Here is a 23,285-nt window from a genome sequence, read left to right on the forward strand (position 1 = left end):
GTCCAGACAATACGACCGCGATGTTTTATATAAAGAACCAGGGGGGCGCATGATCGTCCTGGCTCTGCAGCAAGGTGCAGAGATTGTGGCATTATCGCATAAAGCACAAAATCCATTTGGAAGCCCATTAACCACCGGGCTACAGAATACACTGGTGGGCGCTCTCAGCAAGATCTTTATGGTCCACGAGTGGTCAGTCAGAGATGAAGAGATGATGTGATATGATCAATCTTCCAAGAGTGGGGGACTCCCCGTCTAGATCTGTTCGCCACCTCAGAGAACAAAAAGTGCCTGGATTTTTGCTCATTCCAGAATCACTATCAGGGTTCAATGGGAGATGCATTCACTCTCTGCTGGGGATGGAGTGGGGGGAGGGGATGCCCCTCCTGTATGTGTTTCCTGCAACTCCCCTCCTACTAAAAACCTGCAGAGACAAGGCCCATCTAATTTTGACCTCACAAACATTGGTTCTCCACCTGCTCAACTTGTCAGTGGATGCCCTGATAGCTCTTCCCCTGTACCCAGACCTCCTGACGCAGCATCAGGGGCGTCTCAGATATCCGGATCTGCACTCACTCCATCTAACAGCATGGAAACTGGATGGTTCAATTTGCTAGAGCTTCAGTGCTTTGTCCAGGTACAAGAGGTCCTCTTGGGCAGCAGAAAGCCCTCTACCAGGGTGGCATACTTGATCAAATGGAAAAGGTTCTCCAGCTGGTGTGCGGAGAGGGATGTTTCCCCTGGGAGAGTGCCTATGTTTCCCTTGGGAGAGCTCTATAGTATCTTCTGCACTTATTGTCTCAGGGCCTAGTGCCCTTTTCGGTCAAAGTTCACTTGGCAGCGGTATCCGCTTTTCATTCAGGTTGCTCTCAGCATTCCCTGTTTAGCCACCCCATAGTTGCATGTTTTAGGAAAGGATTAGGAAGGGGTTATATCCATACTATTGTTCACCTGTACCTGCTTATGACATGAACCTGGTGCTCAATAAACTCATGGGACCACCCTTTGAACCAATGCCTGAGTGTTTATTGCTTCATCTCTCTATGAAGATAGCCTTCCTGTTGACTATCACCTCAGCAAGGACAGTGTCTGAATTGAGGGCTCTATCCTCACAACCACTGTACACGGTCTTTCACAGAGATAAAGTGCAGCTCAGGCTGCATCCATCTTTCCTTTCAAAAGTAGTCTCCCAATTCCATCTGACCCAAGAGATTTTCCTTCCAGTTTTCTATCCCAAGCCACACTCTAGTGCTAAGACAGAGAGTGCTACACATGCTGGATGTGAGAAGAGCATTAGCCTTTTACATAGATTGCACTAGGCTGTTTAGAAAGTCCACACAGCTGTTTGTGGAATGTATGAAACGTGACCCGGTCTCTACTCAGTGTATATCTACCTGGATAGTGCGGTGCATACACACCTCTTATGACCTAGCATGGGTCCCTCCCCCACTGGTCACAGGCCACTTGACTCTCAGCGGCTTTTGTGAGATCTGCAGGGCAGCCACGCAGTCTTCGATTCATACGTTCACAGGCTTCTGCACAATCGATAAATTCTCCAGGGAATACGCAGATGTTGGTAAGGCAGTGCTGCAATCGGTGATTCTGAACTCAGACCCCACCTCCATAGGGTAGCAGTTTCAGAGTCACCTGATTGGAATTGACGTGAACAAGCACTCGAAGAAGAAAAGACAGTTCCCTGTTCTCGTAACTGGTGTTTTTAGAGTTGTGTTGTTCACATCAATTCAATACCCACCCTCCTTCCTCACTGTCAGAGTAGCTGGCAAGAAGGAACCGAGGGAGGATAGGGTCGGCTGTGGTATATATGCACTGATATAGCAGCACCACTCTAGGGGTCTCCACAGCTAAACCTATGGGAGGTGGTAGGGGAAAAGTTTCTGATGCTCGTGTAGAAAGTTTCTGTTGCTCGCGCACACCTGATTGGAATGGATGTGAACATATCTCGAAGAACACTAGTTATGAGAACAGGTAACTTTCTTTTCTGCTGTATATGCAATGGCACGTAGTGCAGCTGAATGTGTATAAAATTAAATAAATAGTGAAGTAGATTAAATATGTTGTCTGAAATGCAACAGGGTGGGTGGGGAAACATTTCTCATACTAAAGTCAGAAATTAGCAAGCTTGTTAACAGAGAAAGCAAGATATTTACGTATTGACTGGTTGTGGTTTTTCAGGCCCACCACAGCAGTACTCAGGCCAGGAAGACTATTATGGGGACCAATACAGTCATGGTGGACAAGGTCCTCCAGAAGGCATGAACCAGCAATATTACCCTGATGGTAATCTCTCATAATATTAACTTACCCATTTTTTATACTGCCCAATATCAATGTAGAGAACTACTTAAAAACTATAGAATGGGGTGAAAATAATTAGTAATTGATCACCATAGCAGATCTTGTATTTATAAAAGCTTCTAAATTCAGAATTGTTATTATAATTTAAAATGTTAAAGATAAATAATTTTACAGCTTACTCAACGTACATCATTTATAATACTTTTAATTTGACTCCCTAATATTGGGTTTCATATTCTATAATGTGAATCCTCCCGTTTAGCTACAAGGATGGAGGGTTCTTCAGTATATTAGAACTGATCTGAATTAAAGTAGTTGTGCTGTATATCTGTTTTATGATACTGTATGTGTATAAAAAGACAGAGTAATATATTCTTTTTATAGCTAGTATATGGAAATTTAAACACTTACTTATAAGCTTAATGTTTGGGGTTTTATTGTTCTTATCCTATAGCATAATTTACTTTTGATATTAAGAACAAATTGCATAAATGTTTTGTTGCTGCTGTGGCGTGGGCCTTAAGCATACATAGTGTTTGACAAAGGCATAAGATAGTCCCTGCCTTGAGGAGTGTCTTTGTTGAAGGGCCTGATCCTGTAAGCCCCTTCCTCTGTGGAATTCCCTGGATGCTTTCATGATCAGATGCTGAAATAAAATTACACAGATCAGTCCTTTTTCCTCTCTTGAAGTAGAGATCTGTATATATTGTATTTGTACATGAGGAATCAGGATTGTGCTGTAAATTTGAGGATGGGGTTCCTTTTTTTTATTATTATTTTGGTTTTACTTAGGGAGAAGTTGGGTGAATAAACTTTATTGGTGAAGATTACAGGTTGACTCATAGCTGTTGTGATGATCTGCTTGCTACTTAATTACATGTTTTGTGAAGTCCAAAGACCTGGTAGATAGTAACAATTTTTAAAACATTCATAGCTCAGCTCTCCTCCCCCAATCCTATCAACATTTCAGAGCAACTGCTTATTAATAATGATTGAAATGAATTATTTGTTAATGTAAAGTGTTAGGTTTTTTAAATAAATATTTTAGCAATGCCTATTATATTTTTGTTTAGGCACTGATTTTTATTTGTGTACATTCAAAGATATTTCATAAGTTATGGTAAATCATAACATAAAGCCTTAATTCTGGAACTTGCATTATGTTGTACACACAACCTCATTTATTCTGTACGAAAAAAAGTTAACAGCATAACATAGTTTTCAAATAGTTAAAAGGTAAAATTCATGCATTGAATGCATTCAGTTGAGTATTATCAGTTAAAATTAAATGGCAGCATAGATAAATTTACATTTTCCATTAAGTTCAGTAAGAATTATTGTTAATCTTTAAAAATTGTGCTAAAAATCAATGATGTACGACCATCAGTCAGTTTTTAAGATGTTTGTGTTGAGTTCTCTATTTGTACCAAAGTCTATTTATTTTTAGAACTTCCCGCCCTCTGCCTTATACAAGTACTTTTATAAAATTTGTGCTAAGATTTTAATAAAATGAACACTTATTTTCATGGCTGAGTTTCAAAAGCGGACACTATGATGTAGTACATTTTAGTAATCTGCGGGATAAATATATTGGGTCTTAAAACAACAAACAGGTAGGGTTTTCTTCATGTTTTGATTCCTAAGTCAGAGATGCCCATTGCCTCTGAATTGAAACTTCGTTTTTTAATGATTGTGCTGATGAATGAGATTCTCCAGGGAATCTTAAGGTTGCTAGGAATGATGTTTGTGGCAGAAAAATCAGCCTTGAGAAATTTTTCTTTTGACACTTTAGAGCAAAATTTACTATAAAAATACTGGATTCATAACTTCATTGAGCTTTGTTATATTTCACACTACCTTTAGCATATGCCTTTTAATTTGAGATCAGCAGAACAGGTATGAACCCAAAGTATGATAATTGCTTCCTTTGTTCATTCTAATTTAATTCATGTTATTTACACGTGAAAGGCCTAAATGCTTTCATTTTTAAAAATAAAAGATAAAGTACTCTCCCCCCCCTCAGCCCCCACCAACAAAGATTATGAGAAGGTTAAGATCATCCCTTGCTGTGATGTTGCTAGAACTAGTGCACTAAGCTTCTGTTCCCTGTCACATGTTAATTCAATATGAAAGGAAATCATATTGGTAAATCTTAGGCTAATACATTGAAAAATCTTTTTTATGTATTTCCAGTTAACTTTTTTGATTTTTCTGAAAGATGAAATATTTTTAGGGTTTTCACTCAGAGACCATTAACGTTTCTTCCTGTCTCTTGTCGAATTGATGTAGGTCATAATGATTACGGTTATCAGCAACCGTCGTATCCTGAACAAGGCTACGATAGGCCTTATGAGGATTCCTCACAACATTACTACGAAGGAGGTATCTATATACCTTCACACACATACGCACATACATTCCCTTTTCTCCCCCACCTCTTATGAGAACAAAAATTCTTACACAAAACAATTTATACACATGCAAAGCTCTTGTAGAATACTAGTTGCTGGCTGTCTTAAAAATTGCAGGGAACTTGAAGCATTCAAAATAATTTCTTGCAAACATCTGAAATGTATAATCACAATTTGCCATTTCTAACAACAGTAAAATGACTAAAACACTGTTAGAGAACTTTTTTTCCAATGGAATTTTTTTATTTAAACATAAATCCATTGGTTCATTTGTATATATTTTTGTGTGTGTGTGTGTATATATACATATATATATATTTATATATTTATATATATATAAATATAGTGTCATTAGGAAACAAGCTTGCTGATCTTGTGTAGCTAGTCTGTGCTCTTGTAGCTGTCTTTAATTTTGTCTTTTTTATTTTATTTAGCATAGTCATGACCTTATGACTGTGATGTTCCAGTATATGTACTGCTTGTTTGGCAGAGATGCTGAAAAAGCTGCAGTTCAACCTTGCAAACTTGGCTTTAACTGCAGTTTGTTTGGCCAAATTCCTTCTGTTTGGTTTGAGTTTTATTTATTTTGTTACGTTTTTTAAATCAAGATTGCATTTCCATTTTTGTTCCTGTGTTATTGGCTGTGCATATTAGAGAAAAATAGAATGGTAGTAAACATCTTTAATTGTTTAATTTCTTGCAACCATTTTACAGGAAATTCTCAGTATGGTCAGCAGCAAGATACATATCAAGGACCTCCTCAGCAGCAGGGTTACCCTCCACAACAGCAGCAGTACACTGGCCAGCAGGGTTATCCAGGACAACAGCAGGGTTATGGTAAGTAGCTGACAACAAGGTAGTTCTCACAGAAAAAATAAAGGGTAAGACCCTCACCTCTGGTTCAGTCCCTTTATGGGGGGTGAAAGGGCTGGAGCAATATAAGTGGGCCCTAAAATCCCTGTATTCAGCTGGGGGAGGAACTCCGCAGCACAGACACTGTAGAGTACAACTTCCTGAAGGGGTGGGGTGGAGGCTAAGAGAAGGACGTTGGGGGCAGCACATAGCACTGCAGAGACTCCAGGCTGTGTTGTGGCCTATAAGAGAGGTATATGTAATTTAGGCAGGTTTCAGGGCTAAATTATACTTTCCAGTCCAGGGAGGAGCATAGGATTAGGAGAGCACAAAGATCACCATCTTTATCCCATAAAGCCATTTTAACTCCCTGTGTTGCAGGGCTGCCAGTTCTGTCTTGCACCTCGGCTGTGTCTACACTGCCTCTTTCCTCACTAAAACTGTAGCCGGGGGTGTAAAAACATCCCCCTGAGTGACAAAAGTTTTAATGCTGAAAAGCATCAGTATAGACAGCATGGCTCCTGGCGATAAAGCTACCACCTCTTTTATCCCCTGAAGAACTCTAACCCTGCAATAAAGCATGACTACTCTTTCTGTGTCACAGTGCTATGGTGGCAGCTCTGCCATGCTGTACTATGGGCAGTGTAGACGTACCTGTAGATGTAGAGATTCAGCACAGACTCTCACTCAGCTCCATAACAAGTAGCACAGAGTGGCATGTGGCTATTTTATTTAAGATTCTGAATCAGAATAGAGAATACTACACATTTTAAATTGTCCTTGCTTTCATACTCTAAAAAGTTACACAGTTGTCTTAAAATAAACACCCTCTCAAAAAAAGACCGTGAAAACCAGTTTCATAATTTTGTTTGTGAGATTGTATATGCAATCATAATGATTGTGCATGCAAATATTAATTTCACAACTGGCCTAGTTGAGGTAGTGGTTATAAAGGACCTACTGAAATTTGGGAGAGTTTCTTTTTGAAGTTGGGGCTGGACCGTTAAACAATTTTGAAATATTTGTGTTTATACCTAGAGGATAAAACAAGTAAATCAATAAAATCTCAAAAATTGGACTCTCATTTTTTCCATATACTCATTTTGAAAATCTGGAGTTTAGGATAACAATATTAGAAGAAAGAGGTGAAACTAATATAACAAAACTGCTTGTCCACACACACCATGATTTACACACCCAAATTAGCTCACTTTTCAATTTCAATTTTTGAAGCTGATGATGAAGTCTTAAATTAATAGATTGAACTCTTTTTTTTACAAAATCTCTTGTGAACATTTAGTAATAAACTGTTAAAGAAATATCATAAATAAAACTGAATTATGTTTGCAATGACCAAAGTACATTTTGGGCTGTAGTATCCTTGTTTATGTAATATTTATCTTCTTACTTACTAATTTGTAAAAAATCAAATCAGCATCCTTATAATTGTTATGAATCTGCAAGGCTCTGTCCCAATCCAAGAGAAGCACAGAGAGCTGAAGCTGCATAGTTCAGGGAAACTTGATGCCTGAGGAGAATGGTAATGGAATATGGAGATTTTTATCCTCTAGAATAGATCATCTCTTTGAACCTTTCACAGATCCAAAGTTACCAAGTTTGTTACCATCTGATGGCTGCTCAGTGACCAGTGTGATTAGGTAAAATGTGCACTTGTCAGCACTAAATCGAGTTACTGTCTACACAAGTCACATTTTGCTCCAGAAATAGATCTGCCTGTTTGTGTAAGAGTGTAAGAGGAAGCACCCTCTCATAAGCTGTAGAACTTAATGGCTCTATGTGGTCTTCTGGGGCTCTAGTGGCAGGCACCACGCATGTAACTCTGTATTGCCTGATGTAGGTGGTGTGAGAACCTACTTTAAGCTTGATAAATAATGGTGGTACTTAATTGGTGTGTTCCTAGTTGCACAATGCAATATTTTACCATTCTATTTCCACCCCCCACCTTTTTTTATTTGTTTCAATGATTTGCAGGTCCTTCACAGAGTGGTCCAGGACCTCAGTATCCTAACTACCCCCAAGGACAAGGCCAGCAGTATGCAGCATACAGACCCACACAGCCTGGACCACCACAACCACCACAACAGAGGCCTTATGGATATGATCAGGTACAACACTGTTTAATAAAATGTATTAATTCTTGTGCATTTATTGTACTGTTTTTAATGAATTTATATATATAAAACTCTCCCAGCTTTTATTTCCATTGGAGTTATTCATGTACAGTTAGGAAAGTTGATTAGTCTGTATTATTCTTTTCGGACTTGGCCAGACTATACTAAACTTTGCAAAACAGTGTGTTATATACAGCTCACCATTGTATCAAAATTAATGGGAACTATTTTAGCCTAGTGATGAGAGTGACTTCAGTGAAAATTGTGGACACAATGCCCCTTGCAGGGTCACATTTTATTATTCCTGTGTATTGAATATAGCTGAATGCTTTTTAAATTACTATTATTATTCCCTTAGGTGCAAATCCGGCCCTCCTCCTTGGCTGCTATAAAAGGCAACTTGCTTGCCCAGGCAGAGCAATTCTGTTGTACAGGTGTTGGGATAGATGTTGGGAGGAACCCATGCAGACTTGAAGCCTCAGTTTTTACTGGTTCTCTACATGGCTGTGTACAGGCAGGCAGAGCATTGGAGAGACAGAGTCAGGGTCTATTGCTATATCTCACCTCGAGAAAGCTAAGTAAGAGCCTATAAAGGCTATTCTAGCCATTGGGCAAGACTGGCTCCGCAGCTGCTTAAGGCCATTGAGAAGGGAACACTGAATCCTTCCTCTCTGTTCCTTGTATGGATGCCTAGTTATTAAGATTAAGACATAGGACAGAGGATTTTCTCCTTTGTGTGTTACAAGCTACAGAACAGCAAATGTTGTCTAATGTCTCTATGAACGTTACAGTGTAAACTTTATTACAATAGAGGCCTTTACTCACCTGTTCATAAGGAAGCTAGACATTCTGACTAAATATATGTATGTAACTGCACAGATTTAACAATAAATTCTTAATAATTTGTTCATAGGCAGCTATTTAGACTTTGAACAAGAAAAAACATGTTTCCCATGTAACAGTGGTTAGAGTACTGTCAGAGAGAACAGATCTCTCCCTGTACACAAATATTATTTTAAAAAGAGAAGAAAAGGCAACAAAATATTGTTAACGTTGGTAACCGGAGAAGTGAACTACTTTTTTATCCCCAAGTCTTAAAAATAATATAGTATACAAAGAACCATAGTTCCCAATGCAAGCTCAAGACATAACAGGAGGTGGTGGAAGATAGAGGGGGGAGGAAAGAAGTTTCAATTTGTTGAATTTCCTACAGGTCATTCTGGCATGGGCTAGGAATAACTTCCCTCTTAAAGATTTTTAATCGGGAACATAACAAATGTTCTAGTCCTTCAGTTTCTTGAATAATGCAAATTCCAAGGGGAATCCATTTGTGGAAGGGTTTCCCTCTTTTCCACAGTAGAACTACTCCCTTAGGAACTGTGCTATTTAAGCTCCTTTTTGGCAACTGCCCTGAAAACTACCTCCTGTGGGTGAGCAGTGTTTTAGGGCAAGAGAAACAATTTAAGATAATATTGGCATTATCAGATGTGGTTTTTTTGCTGCATTATCTTGAGGTGATTGAGGGATGACAATGCATGTGGTCATTGTCAGTGATCATGAGAAGCACATACTGATGTCTCTGTTCCCACTTGGCTGTTCACCCCAGTTACATCTCAAAAGTTCTCTTCCATCAGAGGAATTGGAGGAGAGTAATGAGACCAGTATTTCTATGCATCAAATCTGTGGAATAAGGATGTAGTAGCAGGCGTGTTGGAAGCAAGACATGAGAAGTAAATCTGCTCTGCTCCATCTGATGAGGCCTCAACTGGAGTATTGTGTCCAGTTCTGGGTGCCACATTGCAGGAAAAATGTGGACAAATTGGAGAAGGCCCAGGGAAGAGCAACAAAAATAATTAAAGGTCTGAAAACATGAGGGAAGATTTTTTTTAAATTGGGTTTGTTTAGCCTGGAGAAGAGAGGGCTGAGGGCAGAGCTGCTCTGCTACTTAAGTCAATGCAATTTACATAGTTCAGGGGTATTAAACCTGTGACTCAAGTTACAGCAACCTAAGCACTGTCCACACTGGCACTGTGTCAGCGATAGACACCTTCCTGCCAGCATAGCTTCTGCCTCTCACGCAGATGGAGTGATTATGCCAATAGCAGAGCGCTCTCCTGTCAGCATAGTGTGTCTTTATCAGACATGCTACAGCAGCAGCACAGCCAGTGTAGCTTGTAGTGTAGACTGGTCCTGAGAGGAAACCTAAGTTTTCATACTGTAAAGGTTGTTACAAGGAGGAGGGAGACAGGAAGCAATGGGCTTAAACTGCAGTATAGATGTTTTAGGTTGGATATTAGGAAAAACTTGGTGCTTAAGCACTGGAGTAAACTGCCCAGGAAGACTGTTATCTCCATCATTAAAGATTTTTAAGAGTAAGTTAGACGGACACCTATCAGGGATGGTCTAGATCAGTGTTTCTCAAACTGTGCTTTGCGGAGCCCCAGGGCTCCATGAGACATCTCTAGGGGCTCCGTGAGGTTGACAAACTGGAAACGTAGATAGGTACAACACATACAATCAGTGGACTGCTGGGGCTCCGCATACATTTTTACGCATGTAAAGGGCTCCGGAGCCCAAAAAGTTTGACAACCGCTGGTCTAGATGAAACTTAGTACTGTCATGAGTGCAGGAGCCTGAACAAGATGACCTCTTGAGGTTCCTTCCAGTCCTATGATTCTGTAGAACAAGTTGGCCATCTATACCTTTATGATTGCTTAGATGTGCCTTGGATCATGCACAGGTTTTTGAACAACATGTGTTTAGTCTAGTCTCGTGCTCTGAAATTATGTGGACAATAGTTATGAGTTAAAGGCTGAGTGGATACCTTCACTTTGAATTTCTATGCTTTTGAATATAATTAAATTCTTGCAGTACTGCTCAAATTCCAGTTTTGTATTCAGTGGCTCTTTGTTAGAGAGCCAGTTTTACCATAATCTGTCTTAAATGTTTAATGTTTTTTATTTAATTACCAATACCAATTCAAGAAAAATTTTTTGGATAGAATTAAACTCCAGGCATAAACCTATAATCAGCAATGTAATTTACAGATGAATTTAGAGATTAATAAAATGTTTTCAAGTGTGTTTGAATCTTAATCACATGACTCTTGGATATTGCTTTTTTTCAGTTTTAATTTAGAAAACCAAAATCATTATCTAATCATATTTTTATATTTACTTTTAGGCGCAATATGGAAACTATCAGCAATGAAAAAGTACTTACATTCCAGTATCCAGTATCTATTAGCAGCCATATTGTCTCCTCAGCACTGTGGACATCTCCCTGTGAAGAGATACTCCCATTCCATATAGCTTTTGGAAAAATATTGTGGATAAATGGCTGTTTTACAATATACGGTCTTTATGGTCTAGTTATAAAAGGCTGTAGTCTCTCAAATTCTAATTTCACATCTGTACTCTAGATGGCAATATTGGACAGAAAATGCATTAACATAAACCGGTTTTCAGTGAGTTCAGAACTGTGCATCAAACAGACTGTTACAGACTGAAAGGTGTGAACAGCTTTGTATGTTTTATGAAGGTTATGGGGATTTAATATTTTTTCCACAAATTCTTTTGTAAGGGGAAGGGGGAAATGTACACTTTTTACAGCAGCAATATTTTGTATATTATGTTTTTCATGTGGTGAATATGCAAGACAGTACACTACTCACTGGGCAGGATCAGATATCTGCTGTTAATATGGATGGGGGCATGGTAAATGCTTGAATGTGTTGGTCTCAAAATGGTGTATAATAAAGATGAATAAAGACATAGTATACTGTACATCAGCAATAGGCTCTTGCACAAAGAATTTGAATCCCGGTTACCTAGACAGGAAGGTAATCAAGAACAATATGATAGTCTTGTGCAAAGGATTAATTTTTTTAAGCTTTACAATTTTTCTGCGTGAAGCATTTTTGTAAAGATGGTTTCTAATATAGTTTGACAATTTTTTGCAACATGGTTTGGTACCCAGAAAAATTGTTCAAATTGTAGGTGTTTTGTCACAGTTTAACATTAATCAAGCTGTAATCCCTTTCTAATTGCAATAACAAAGACTAAAACAATGTTAGTTTTACCTGGTTTGAATATGCAAAAAATTCAAAAACTAATACTGAAAACAGGTCAGAGTATATTGTATAAGTGTATTTTAACCTTTAGTTGGATATTTTGTATGTAACAAACTAGCATAGAAGAATTTGTAAACCTCTATCTAAACTTTATTAACTGGGAATTAATACATTTAGAAAGGGGGCATTTTTTGTGTGTGTCCATTTTCTTACTGGTTAATATGAGACCAAGGTATGTTTTAGGTCATTCAAATATAAACCTGCTGTTGAGGGAAATGCCAAATGTTATTGTGAACCGCATTGATGCTTATAGTGTTGCATGTGAGATAGAGGCAGCACCTTGATCAATAGCATAGTACACAATCTGGTTTTGAGACCATCCTGCAAGTGTAGTTCAGATATAGGAAGGGATAGTCCGTTGTGCAAGAATACCTGCATTCAGGACTTCTTGGCAGCCTTTGCAAAGGACATAACTTAAAAATAAAATTAGCCCAGGAGTAAAATATTTTTTCACAGTTGACCATAATGTTTTAACAGGGAGAAAGCAATTGTAATACATAGTATTTGAATGAGCAAAATGTACATGGAAACATTTTTCAATTTGTCCATTGATTTTAACGGGAGATTTTTTTGGCTTAAAGTTGATTAGTAGAAAATGCACATCAAGGTTTGAACAGATAAAGCCTGAGGAGCATTATTATGAATGAAATGCTTGTAGGTTCTGTGCCAATTTTCCACCACTGTGTACTTCATTGCTATTTAAAACTGTACTCCATCAACTCTAAAGGAAGAATAAATTATTTGTGATTTTAATTTTCTCATTTGTTTCTTTAAATTAGATTTCTATCACTCTAATGTCTCATCTGGAGACTTTGCTGTAGGTTTTTATTTTATAGACGTTGGTCCAGGATAACCAAAATATATTTGCATTCTAGGACTTTATCAAAATTCTCTTGCCATAGCCAAGTTAATTAGAATTAACTGTTCAGTAATCAGCATGTTGTGTAGGCTGTTTGTTACAAAATTCTTTCTCTGAAAATGAAGGTCCATGAGGCTATAATCAAGATGACTGAATTAGATAAATGAGTTGAAGAGACAAAAAAAATGTGCTGAACCCAACCTGGTATAGCTACGTTATCTCATTTGAAATAAGCTCAACTGACATTAAGAAATAATTTGTCTTGCCAACCCATCTTCTGTTGTCTTATTCTCCTTTTTAATGGAAACTAAAATTGCAATTTTAATAAGCAGAATTTCCTCCAGGGTTTCCCTCCTAGAGACTAGTGCATTTGCAACATTTAATTGTTTTATAACGGTCCTGTTTCGTAAAAGTTTTTAATTGGTGGTGACAAAAATTACTTTATTCCTCTGATACCAGACTAGAAGAACAACTTAAGAGGAGGTAGTCCCCCATAAAAGTTAGTATTTCCCATTTAAATTATACCTTTGTTATTCACATCTCCTTAAACAAAAAAGGAAGTAGGCATGTCAGATATAAGTGGATAGGACACAAAATGGCAAGGTGCAAGAGGTTATTTGAACCAGATATCCTTAAGCAAACAGAAATCCAACCCTTATAAAGCCAACAGAAAGAATCTGAAACTTAAATATCGAATGGATTGTGTCAAATATGAGGTCTGATAAGGAATTTGAAAATCCACTTGAAATTTTTAAAAAAAGTATTGCATGCAAGAATCCTATGAAAGAATTAGTATGTTCTGAGAGTAAAAAGGAAAACGAATGAGTCTGTAGCAGTCTGGGGCTCACATTAGTCTATGGTTAGTTTTTATGATTGATTGAACAATCATTTTCATCTTTTAAAAAATGTTTTTTTCTTCTGCTGCTGTGTGTGACAAACAAAAAATTGACTAGTTTTGAGAATCAAATAAAAATGGAAACAAACTGAAAAATAGAGAAATACATACTTTTTCTGTAAAGACTCTCAGTTAAAGTAATCTCATATTACTTGTAATAGACATGCACTAAAATCATGTAGCTGTGAATTTTAAATAGACAGTGTTTCTATGAAGAGGATTAAGGACATGGATGCAGAAAAATATTCTTTGTCATTCTCCATAGTTTTCACCACAGAGACTGTTGAGGAATTGCACACTATTTTCAGGTGATCTTCAGGGTGAAGCAGTACCAAATGTTTGAGGGGTCAGAAAGAAAAGCTGTTGGAATAAACCAAATGAACTGAAGAGTAACAAGTCACCAGGACACACAAGAATTTATTGAACAATTTAGAAGGAATTTAAGAATAAAGTGGCTGTGAGCTGCTTTTTGAATGCTCTCTAATTGACATCAGCTACTGTGCCAGAAGACTGAAGGCCTGATGGATAGTGTGAAATAAAGACCAATGAGCCTTACTACAGTACCAGGCACATTGGCTGAGGTAGTAATTTAAAGATAGAATTATGTAACACTTGGATGAATATGATATGCTAAGCAAGTGTATTTTCTATAAAGGAAAATTGTGCTTCCCTACTAGTATTAGTCTACTAGAATTCTTTGAATGTTTCAGTGGTTGGTATAGTGGATAAATAACTGGTTGATATTTATTTGGATTTTCAAAAAAACCCTGGCACAGTCTTTACAAGATGCCCCTGAGGAAACTAGTCATAAGATAAGAACCTTCATAGTAGGGATGTCAACATGTAGTCCACTATAGGATTATCAGTTAATCTTATCAACACAATGCATTTCCCCCTTCCCCCGCTGTTTGCTGCCTCTGTATGACAGGCAGCAAGGGAGAGGGGGAATAGGAGCCAGTGTTGGGGGGAACTGGCTTAAAAGAGGTGGCATGGGAGGCTGCTGCAAAGCAGCCTCTGTGGCAGTCCAGAGCTCCCCATGGACAGGGGCTGCTCTGCCTCCCATGGAGCAGCCTCTGTCCACCTGACCCCCTCCCTGGTAGCAGCCTCTGTTTGCATGGCACTTGGACCCCTGAGGACGGTGGGGAGGGAGGGAGCAGAGTATCAGAGGCAGCAGCGCAGGGCAGCCGGCAGCCAGGCTGTAGGGGGAGCTAGTTTTTAAATGGGCTTTCCTCATGGACAGCCTTCTGCCTGGCATTCCACACTGCTGCCTCAGCATGGGATGGCATGGGGGGAGTGCACTGGTTACTGGCCCCACCCCTGGGGACTATCAAATAGCTGTGTAACCAATAAGAATTCATGTGGTTATACGACTATTCAATTACCGGATATCTAACATCCCTACATCATAGTTTGGAAACTCTTTAAGATGGGTATGAATACCCAGCAAAGAAAAACCCATGGCTGGTCTTTGCCTGCTGACTTGGGATCGTGGGGCTTGGACTGTAGGGCAGTTTTGTTGTAGACTTCCAACTCAGGAACCATCTCACTTCACAGGGTCCTAGATCCTGGGCTCCATCCCAAACCCAGAAATCTACACAGCCCCACAGCCCAAGCCTCACGACTTCCAGTCAGCCGGTATGGGCCAGCTTTAGCTGTCTAGTTGGTGTGTAGACATCTCCTTTATGCACAGTCACATGAAAACATTTTCAATATGCAGCTGGGGTAAAAAAGAAACAACGTTAAGAAAGGGATTTCTATTATCTTCGCCCAGGGGTTCTCAAACTTCATTTCATAGCTACCCCCTCCTGACAAAAATCACTCCACGAACCCAGGAAAAGGGACCAAAGACAGCCTGCCCATACTCCACTGCCCGTGTTGGGAAGGAGGGAAAGAAGAGAGGAGAAAGGCAATAAAGCCTGAGCACCACTGCCCTTGGAAAGGGGAACAAAGCAGAAGCCCAAGGACTTCAGCCCCTGGTAGAGGGTCTGTAACTTGAGCCCAGCTGCTCCAGGCTGAAGCCCTCATGCTTCAGCTTTGGCCTCAGGCGTGGGGTGCGTGGCTTAGGCCAGCCACCTTCTCTCAAAAAAGGGGACAGGAGAAATAGGAAGGGGTCCAGAGGTGGGCAATGAGTGATTAGAGGTATGGAAAATACTTCAATATAAGGAAAGATTGAAAAGAACATGACTGTCTAGTTCAGAAGGGAAATGCTCATGACAGAGGTATATAAAATTATAAATAGAATAGAGAAAGTAAATTGAGCACTCCTACTCATTTTTTCTGATAATGTAAGAACAAGGGGAATAGTCAATGGGAACTGAAAGGCAGCTCATTTAAAACTGATAATAGGAAATGCATAACTGCACAATCCACAAGATATCACAGAGGCTACAGGCTCGGTAGATTTTTAAAAAAATGGATTTTTATATGGATAAGAACATCCCCAGAACATATATTAGATCAGATGAAACACTATTTAGAAGGGATATAAAGCCTCATGCTCGGTAGTAATAAGCCAATAGCTATTTAGCATTTGCTAGTTTGGTTACTTTTTATTTTTTCATCATCATCTTCTGACATGTCTGGTACTGGGCACATCTGAACCAGTATGGCATTTTTTATATTCCATTTCTGAACATGAAATCCTTGTAATATTTTTGGCTTTTATGATAAAAGGAGAGATTTGATGTAAATCTACAAGAGCGAAATCTGTAATGTGGATGTGGGCATGTGACTAACTATGTATGTTCAGGGCTCGCCGAACCACGGCAAGCCCTGCTTGCCAGCTGCGCTGTCTGGCAATCTGCGCATGCGCAGATCGCCTGAACCTGGCTCTTCCGGGTTACAATCTACTCGCCATGGGCGAGTAGATTGTATTATTTGCCAAGCCCTGTGTATGTTTATAGAATCATAGAACACTAGAACACTCAAGAGATCATCGAGTCCAGTCCCCTGCTCTCACGGCAGGACCAAGCACTGTCTAGATCAACCCTGGCAGGTGTTTGTCTAACCTGCTCTTAAATATCTGTAGCAATGGAGATTCCACAATTACCCTAGGCAATATATTTCAGTGTTTAGCCACCCTGACAGTTGGAAGTTTTTCCTAATGTCCAACCTAAACGTCCATTCCTGCAATTTAATCCCGTTGCTTTTTGTCCTATCCTCAGAGACCAAGAAGAACAATTTTTCTCCCTCCTCCCTTTTAGATACTTGAAAACTGCTATCAAGTCCCTTTTCAGTCTTCTCTTTTCTAAACTAAACAAGCCCAGTTCTTTCAGCCTTCCCTCATAGGTCATGTTTTCTAGACCTTTAATCAGTTTTGCTGCTCTTCTCTGGACCTTCTCCAATTTCTCCACATTTTTCTTGAAATGTGGTGCCCAAAACAGGTCACAATACTCCAACTGAGGCCTAATCAGCGTGAAATAGAGAAGAATGACTTCTCGTGTCTTTCACACAACGCTCCAGTTAATGCATCCCAGAATCATGTTTGCTTTTTTTGCAACAGTGTCACACAGTTGATTCAGGTTTAACTTGTTGTCCACTATGACCCCTAAATCCCTTTCAGCAGTACTCCTTCCTAGATAATCACTTCGCTTTGATTCCCACTTAGAAAAACTCATTAATTAATTCTGCATGATAACTTTAAGTATTTTTAGGTACATGATTACCCTTCCAATTCTACCATTTTTGTGAAACGTACTAATGACTTAGAGATTGTTTTTATTTTTCTTAATTTCAATCTCTGACCATTGGGAGCCGTGGAAATGGCAGCTCTTTAGGGGGTGGGTTGATTTTGGGTAGGGGCAATAGATTATTGAGGATTCACATTGCTATTTTCTAAAGCCACTTTGGGGGCACATTTGCTGCCTTAGGGCTTGATCCAATCCGACTGAAGTCAGTGGAAATGCCTCTATTGATTTCAGTAGGGGTTGGATAGGGCTCTTTGGAGGAGTAACATGTCACTTGGAATAGCCACTGCCTCAGCTTTCATGTTTTTCAGAGCTCACAATGAAGTGGTCCATAGAGAGGCTTCCATGGTGTCTCACAGAGAGAGGCATGTGGTGGAGAGTCACTTCCTTCCCTCTCTTCCCAATGTCCAGCGTAGGATGCCAGTCTTCAAAGTGCCCAGCAGGCTGGCACCAGACCAGCAAGCCTATAAGTACAGGCTGCACCTCCCTGGCCTAGTACCCTCAGGACTTGACCGGTTCCAGACAAGGGAGTTTTCCAGACCAGGGGAGGTATGTGTGTGTGCGTGGTACTAGCCTCCTCACTGGGCTCCTCTCCCCAGCAGCCAGGCTCCAGTGGCCCTGCTAGCTTTGCTGCCCTGCTGGTCTCCACCAATTTCGCTGCCCCACTGGCCCAATGTACTCCAGCAGCCCCACAGACTCCACTGTCTTTGCTGCCCCCACCAGTTTCGCTGTCCCACCATGATCCAGAGACCCTGCAGACTTCACGGACCCACCAGCCCTGCAGGCCTCTGGCGGACTTGCCAACCACCAGCAACCTATGCCACTAGGGCTCTCTCTGGTCCAGCAACATCTGTGGTCCTGCCAGACCATAGATTTTGCCAAACCAGAGAGTCCTGAACCACATTCAACCTGAAATTCCATTGACTTCGACAGGGCTGTTTATAGCTTAAATTCCCAGCATGCTCAGGAATTGAACTTACTAAGATGGGGTTGACGGGGAAGGGGTGTGTAGCTTGGAAGAGTTTCCAACTCCTGACTGGAACAATTTAAACAGAAACAAAACATCTATTTGTAATTTAATAAGGAAGAGAGGAAAAGTGCTTTCTTTTGGCCACAGACACACTTCTCTGAAAAGAGTTAAAAATACCCCTTTAGAAGAAAAAATTAGACTATCTTAATACAATGTATGATTTACACATGCCTGGGATTTAATCATTTTTATAGGTCTCTTTTTTTCAGTATTCAGTAAATGAGAAACAAAACAACCCATGACTTTTTTCTAAGCTACTGATATTGCTTTACTGCTTGTTCATCAGAATGCCTAACAAATGAAGAAAGTCAGCAGCTTCATAAATATTATAGAAACATATTAGCTCACTCTTTTTTGCTAGTTTAAACAAAGCTATTAGAATTTGTGAACTCTTCTGAACAGTGCATTCTATTGGCTTGATTTGTCATTTTTTTGTTTAAAACAATAGTTGTAGGTGAATTACACTATGGGGCCTTCAAAAAAAAGTGTATTTTTATCATTGTTACATCAGCTAAAAGTTAATTTTATACCACATAACTTCTAATTTCCTACTTCAGAGGGTTGTTGCCAACACAGAATGCAGACATCTCTGAATAGGCCTGTTGGAGATATTTTGTAGAGATAGATAATTGGTGGGGATGGGTTTAGTAGTGGGAGCATCCATTTTATTTTTATGAAATTGTGGTACATTAGGGCTCATCAACAACTTGTTCTTTTCATCTAATTTAAGTCCTGAAAACACTTTTGATATACAGATGTATAGGTTGCTCTTTTTATTTCTGTGTCTAATGGTATAGTCTTCAGTTAGTTGCTTTGTTCCTTTTAATAAAGTACAGTATAACCAAGTGTCACCACTTCTTGTTGTAACTTTCTAAACACTAGTTACAGCTGTACTTATCGAGATATCTTGTTGAATTGATATGTGGCTCAGATGTCAAACTCCAAAGTGCCCAACTCTGATCTGTGTGTCTGGGTTTTTTGTTGTTCTCCCCTACCCTCCACATTGACATAGGTCCTTTGAGAGCCGGCTTTTTTTTATCAAAGAACCTAGATAACTGCTGCTACCTGTTTGTGCCCAGGGTCATTTGCTGAGATGAAATATTTGCCTTTTGCCATAAGATAGCGTATAAATGTAATTAATGTTCATGGAGAGGGATATCAGCTGTAAATACTTCTCACAAGGTTTTCTTAACTTCTCTGCACCAGAGGACTAGTTCATCCAAGTGTAGCAAATTACTAACCAAGTTGGCAGTAATTTGCACTTTTGCCCTCTTTTTTAGACATCTATGTACTCCCAGGATCGAGTAACATAAAGGTAGAACAAAACATGTGGCAAAATTGGAAGCCTTTGCTATAACCTGTGTGGTTTTAATGGCTGGTAAATGGATGTTTTCAGGCCTGCAAATGGATTCTCGACAGGTAACCGGAAATCTTTAATCAGTCTTAGCAATCACATCTGTGCACTGACACTTCAAATGTTTCCTTATATTCCCTGGAGCACATGTACAAAGGCAGATGTGGACGCCATCATGACTGTATCGTGGGGAGTGACTGTTCTGCTGAGTTTGACAGTGTTGAAAAATTCAATTTTTGCACAATATGGTCTCAAAAGCCCCAATTCCCTTAAAATTAAAACAGTTAATTTTGCATCCCTTTCAAGGAGAATGCATTCTAGTTTATGTAATTTTCTCCTTGTTGTCTTAACTTAGAGTTTGTTTTAAGTCTACTTTTTGTATGTCTTGTTCCACCTGTGCTTTTTCAGAGCATCAGAAGGGTAGCCATGTTAGTCTGAATCTGCAAAAGCGGCGAGGAGTCCTGTGGCACCTTATAGACTAACTGAAGTGTAAGAGCATAAGCTTTCGTGGGCAAAGACCCACTTCGTCAGTTGCATCAAAAAAGTCTGAAGTTCATTTTGATATCATTTTCCTTCTGACATGATTTAAATCGTGAATTTCTGTACAGGCATCACCAATGTTCTTCCTGTTGTATCTTGTGACAAAAGAATATGGTTTCCATTGTTAACTTTCTTCAGAGAAGCCTGCTCATGCAAAATTAACTAGTCTATGTGACATAGTCAAGGTTACTTGATTTCCAGTGATTAGAAGTTGGTGTAATTAGTTTCTCCCTTACAGATCATTTATTTATTTTAGTTTATAAATTTAAACACAGATCTCTGGCTCAAGGCATTTGTATTCATCTTGAAATTGCCAATAAAACATAAGATTCACTGTACATATCAAATGGATTGGACTAATTACATGCTCCACAATAATGGTTGCCCACTGAAACAGTTGTTCCACATATGACCATCATAGGATGACTGGCTCCTTTTATAAGGGATTTGAGACCAATGCACCTGTGACTAATTACTTGCTGCCCAACTGGCCTTAATGAAAGAAGGGGAGACGGCATCAGGGGAAAAGCTGCTTCTTGTGGCATGCTCTCAGCCCAGGGAGGTAAGGAGAAATATTACATGATGGCTGCGTCTACACTGGCCGCTTGAATTTCTGCAAGAACACTGACAATCTCATGTAAGATTGTCAGTGTTCTTGCGGAAATGCTATGCTGCTCCCGTTTGGGCAAAAGCCCTCTTGCGCAAATGCTTTTGCGCAAGAGGGCCAGTGTAGACAACACGGTATTGTTTTGCACAAAAAAGCCCCGATCACGAAAATGGCGATCGGGGCTTTCTTGCGCAAAACCGCGTCTAGATCGGCACGGACGCTTTTCCTCAAAAAGTGCTTTTGCAAAAAAGCGTCTGTGGCAATCTAGACGCTCTTTTCCGCAAATGCTTTTAACGGAAAAACTTTTCCGTTAAAAGCATTTGTAGAAGATCATGCCAGTCTAGACGTAGCCAGAGAGTTGCTAAAGGGTTCCTGAAGGAAGAAGTTGGGGAAACTGCTGGTGGTGCTGTTGAAAGCCCAGAAACAGGTTCCAAGAAAGGAGAACTACATACCTCCCTGAATCTGAGAGGAGGCTACTTGCCAGAAAGATATTGAAGGATTATTTTGATGCTGGGTGGAAGAAATTTTATTTCAACTTCATTTGGACTTCTTAAAGGAGAAGCCCAAATGGGATTTTGTCTATACCTTTGGATTGTGTGGAATTGGTAAGGAGCCTCAAGAAAAGTAGAAACAGAGGGAGGGTGCTACCGAGCCACATTCAGCCAGCAAGAACCCTACAGGGCAGGCAGGTCCTTTGCCAAACTACCTCTGGCCTTCAGTCCTCTCCTTCCATCAAATATCCCTGAAATTCCAGCTAAAAGTACAGCAGTGGGCATGGGGCAGAGTAAATTCCAGTGTTGAGACTCACTCAGAGAACATCCTGCCAGCCACCCCTTTCCATGGAAACTGAGGGTTGGGAGAGAAAGAGCTGGGAAATATAGGTAAATTATTTGCTCACGACAGTACCAAATTCCTGCCATCATTTAGCTGAAATGTTCTGTTTTTAACCCCTTCAAAACTGATGTATAATTAATTTCTTGGTATGTCCCAGGATGATGTTGCACATGATTTTCCCAGGTACTAAATCCTCTCCTGTTACTGCAGTTGGTAAAGTCACCTTTCTTTGGCAATTTTACTAGAAGGCCTCTCTTCCACTAACTTAGGTTCTATCCAAAAGCACTGGGAAAATCTGGAGGGCTATTTCATCACTTGCTTCAAGCATCTCTCCCATAATATCAGCCTCTCCAGCTGCTTTCCCTTTTTTGTTTGCTAATAACAGCTTTTCTAACTTCTTCCACTGTAATATCTATTACATCAACATGAAGCTCTAGTGATAGTTCTTCATTACATGCTGTATTTCTAACAGTTTAGTTGGGTATGGTCTATTTAAAGCAGCCTGAAAATGTTCTACCTTTTTTTCCCCTTTGTTCTTCTGTACTAAAAGTCTTTCTGTTTGCATCTTTAATAAGGCCTGCAGTACTGCTAGAGTTTCTTTTTAGCCATTTTATTGTCTAATACAAAGTTATAAGGTGACCTCTTTGGCTGGCACCATTAACCTCTTAGCATTGTCTATCAACATATGTACTTTTATCTCTAGCCCTTCTTTTTACCTCTCTGCCTTGAGCTTGTATTCTGTTTTCCAGTGGCTTGTCTTTTCACATGTTTTAGCATTCATGAGTTATTGCTTTACACGTCTTCGCTAGTCCGCTGCTTCCCAAGGAGCACCAATAACCTATTCTTCCATTTTAGATTTCTTTGTTATAAGAACTCTCTTTGTCCTTTTTCTAAAGCAAAACACAGGACTATGTAGCACTTTAAAGACTAACAAGATGGTTTATTAGGTGATGGATTTTCGTGGGCCAGACCCACTTCCTCAGATCTGAAATTCCAGATCTGAGGAAGTGGGTCTGGCACACGAAAGCTCATCACCTAATAAACCATCTTGTTAGTCTTTAAAGTGCTACATAGTCCTGTTTTTTGCTTCAACTACACCAGACGAACACGGCTACATTTCTATCACTGTCCTTTTTCTAGATAGTCTAGATCTGGTATTTTCCCACAGAATATCAGTGTCTTGGATTTCTTCAGTTAATTCCATTAGCACACAAGACCTGTTTGTCAGTTTAAGTTGAAAACACTTGGTCTTCTTTTAATTTAACTTAATGTTCAATTTGTACTATACCAAGGTTATGGGCACTGACCACATCTACTCTCCTGTACAAACATACATCTGCCAGCAAGCTGAGAAACATTCTTGAAATGTAGAAATGATCTAGCTGGTTCTTTCTTGTGCCTTCAGGGGAGTTCCCTGTCACTTTATGAGAAAATATTGTTCTACCTATCACTAAATTGTTCAGTCTGCAAATTTCTACTAATCATTCCCTTCCAAACTTGGTTTATTTCCAAACCTGTCCTGCGTTTGTGCCCATAACTATCCAACCCATCATTCTTACTTCCAGCCTTTGTGTGAACATCACTCAGAGTCACAATATTGTATTTTGGGATGTCGGTTAACACATCTTTTAACAAAT

The 23,285-nt window shown here is 39.6% G+C and overlaps 1 protein-coding gene across 3 annotated transcripts in view; it reads left to right on the top strand.

Moving 5' to 3' along the window:
- Positions 1-12,596, top strand: part of SS18 (SS18 subunit of BAF chromatin remodeling complex) — a 66,837-nt gene extending 54,241 nt beyond the window's left edge. The window contains exons 7-11 of one of the 3 annotated variants that reach the window (XM_075920820.1): positions 2,194-2,298; positions 4,606-4,698; positions 5,442-5,564; positions 7,572-7,705; positions 10,895-12,596. In XM_075920820.1, coding sequence (XP_075776935.1) covers positions 2,194-2,298; positions 4,606-4,698; positions 5,442-5,564; positions 7,572-7,705; positions 10,895-10,921 — 482 coding nt within the window. In that variant the 3' untranslated portion in view covers positions 10,922-12,596. The remainder of the gene's footprint in view (positions 1-2,193; positions 2,299-4,605; positions 4,699-5,441; positions 5,565-7,571; positions 7,706-10,894) is intronic. The other 2 variants (XM_075920818.1, XM_075920819.1) reach the window with 2 other exon arrangements.
- The last annotated feature ends 10,689 nt before the right edge of the window (positions 12,597-23,285 follow it).

This window comes from Pelodiscus sinensis, chromosome 2 (genome assembly GCF_049634645.1).
Source record: "Pelodiscus sinensis isolate JC-2024 chromosome 2, ASM4963464v1, whole genome shotgun sequence".
Classification (NCBI taxonomy): Eukaryota; Metazoa; Chordata; order Testudines; family Trionychidae; genus Pelodiscus; species Pelodiscus sinensis.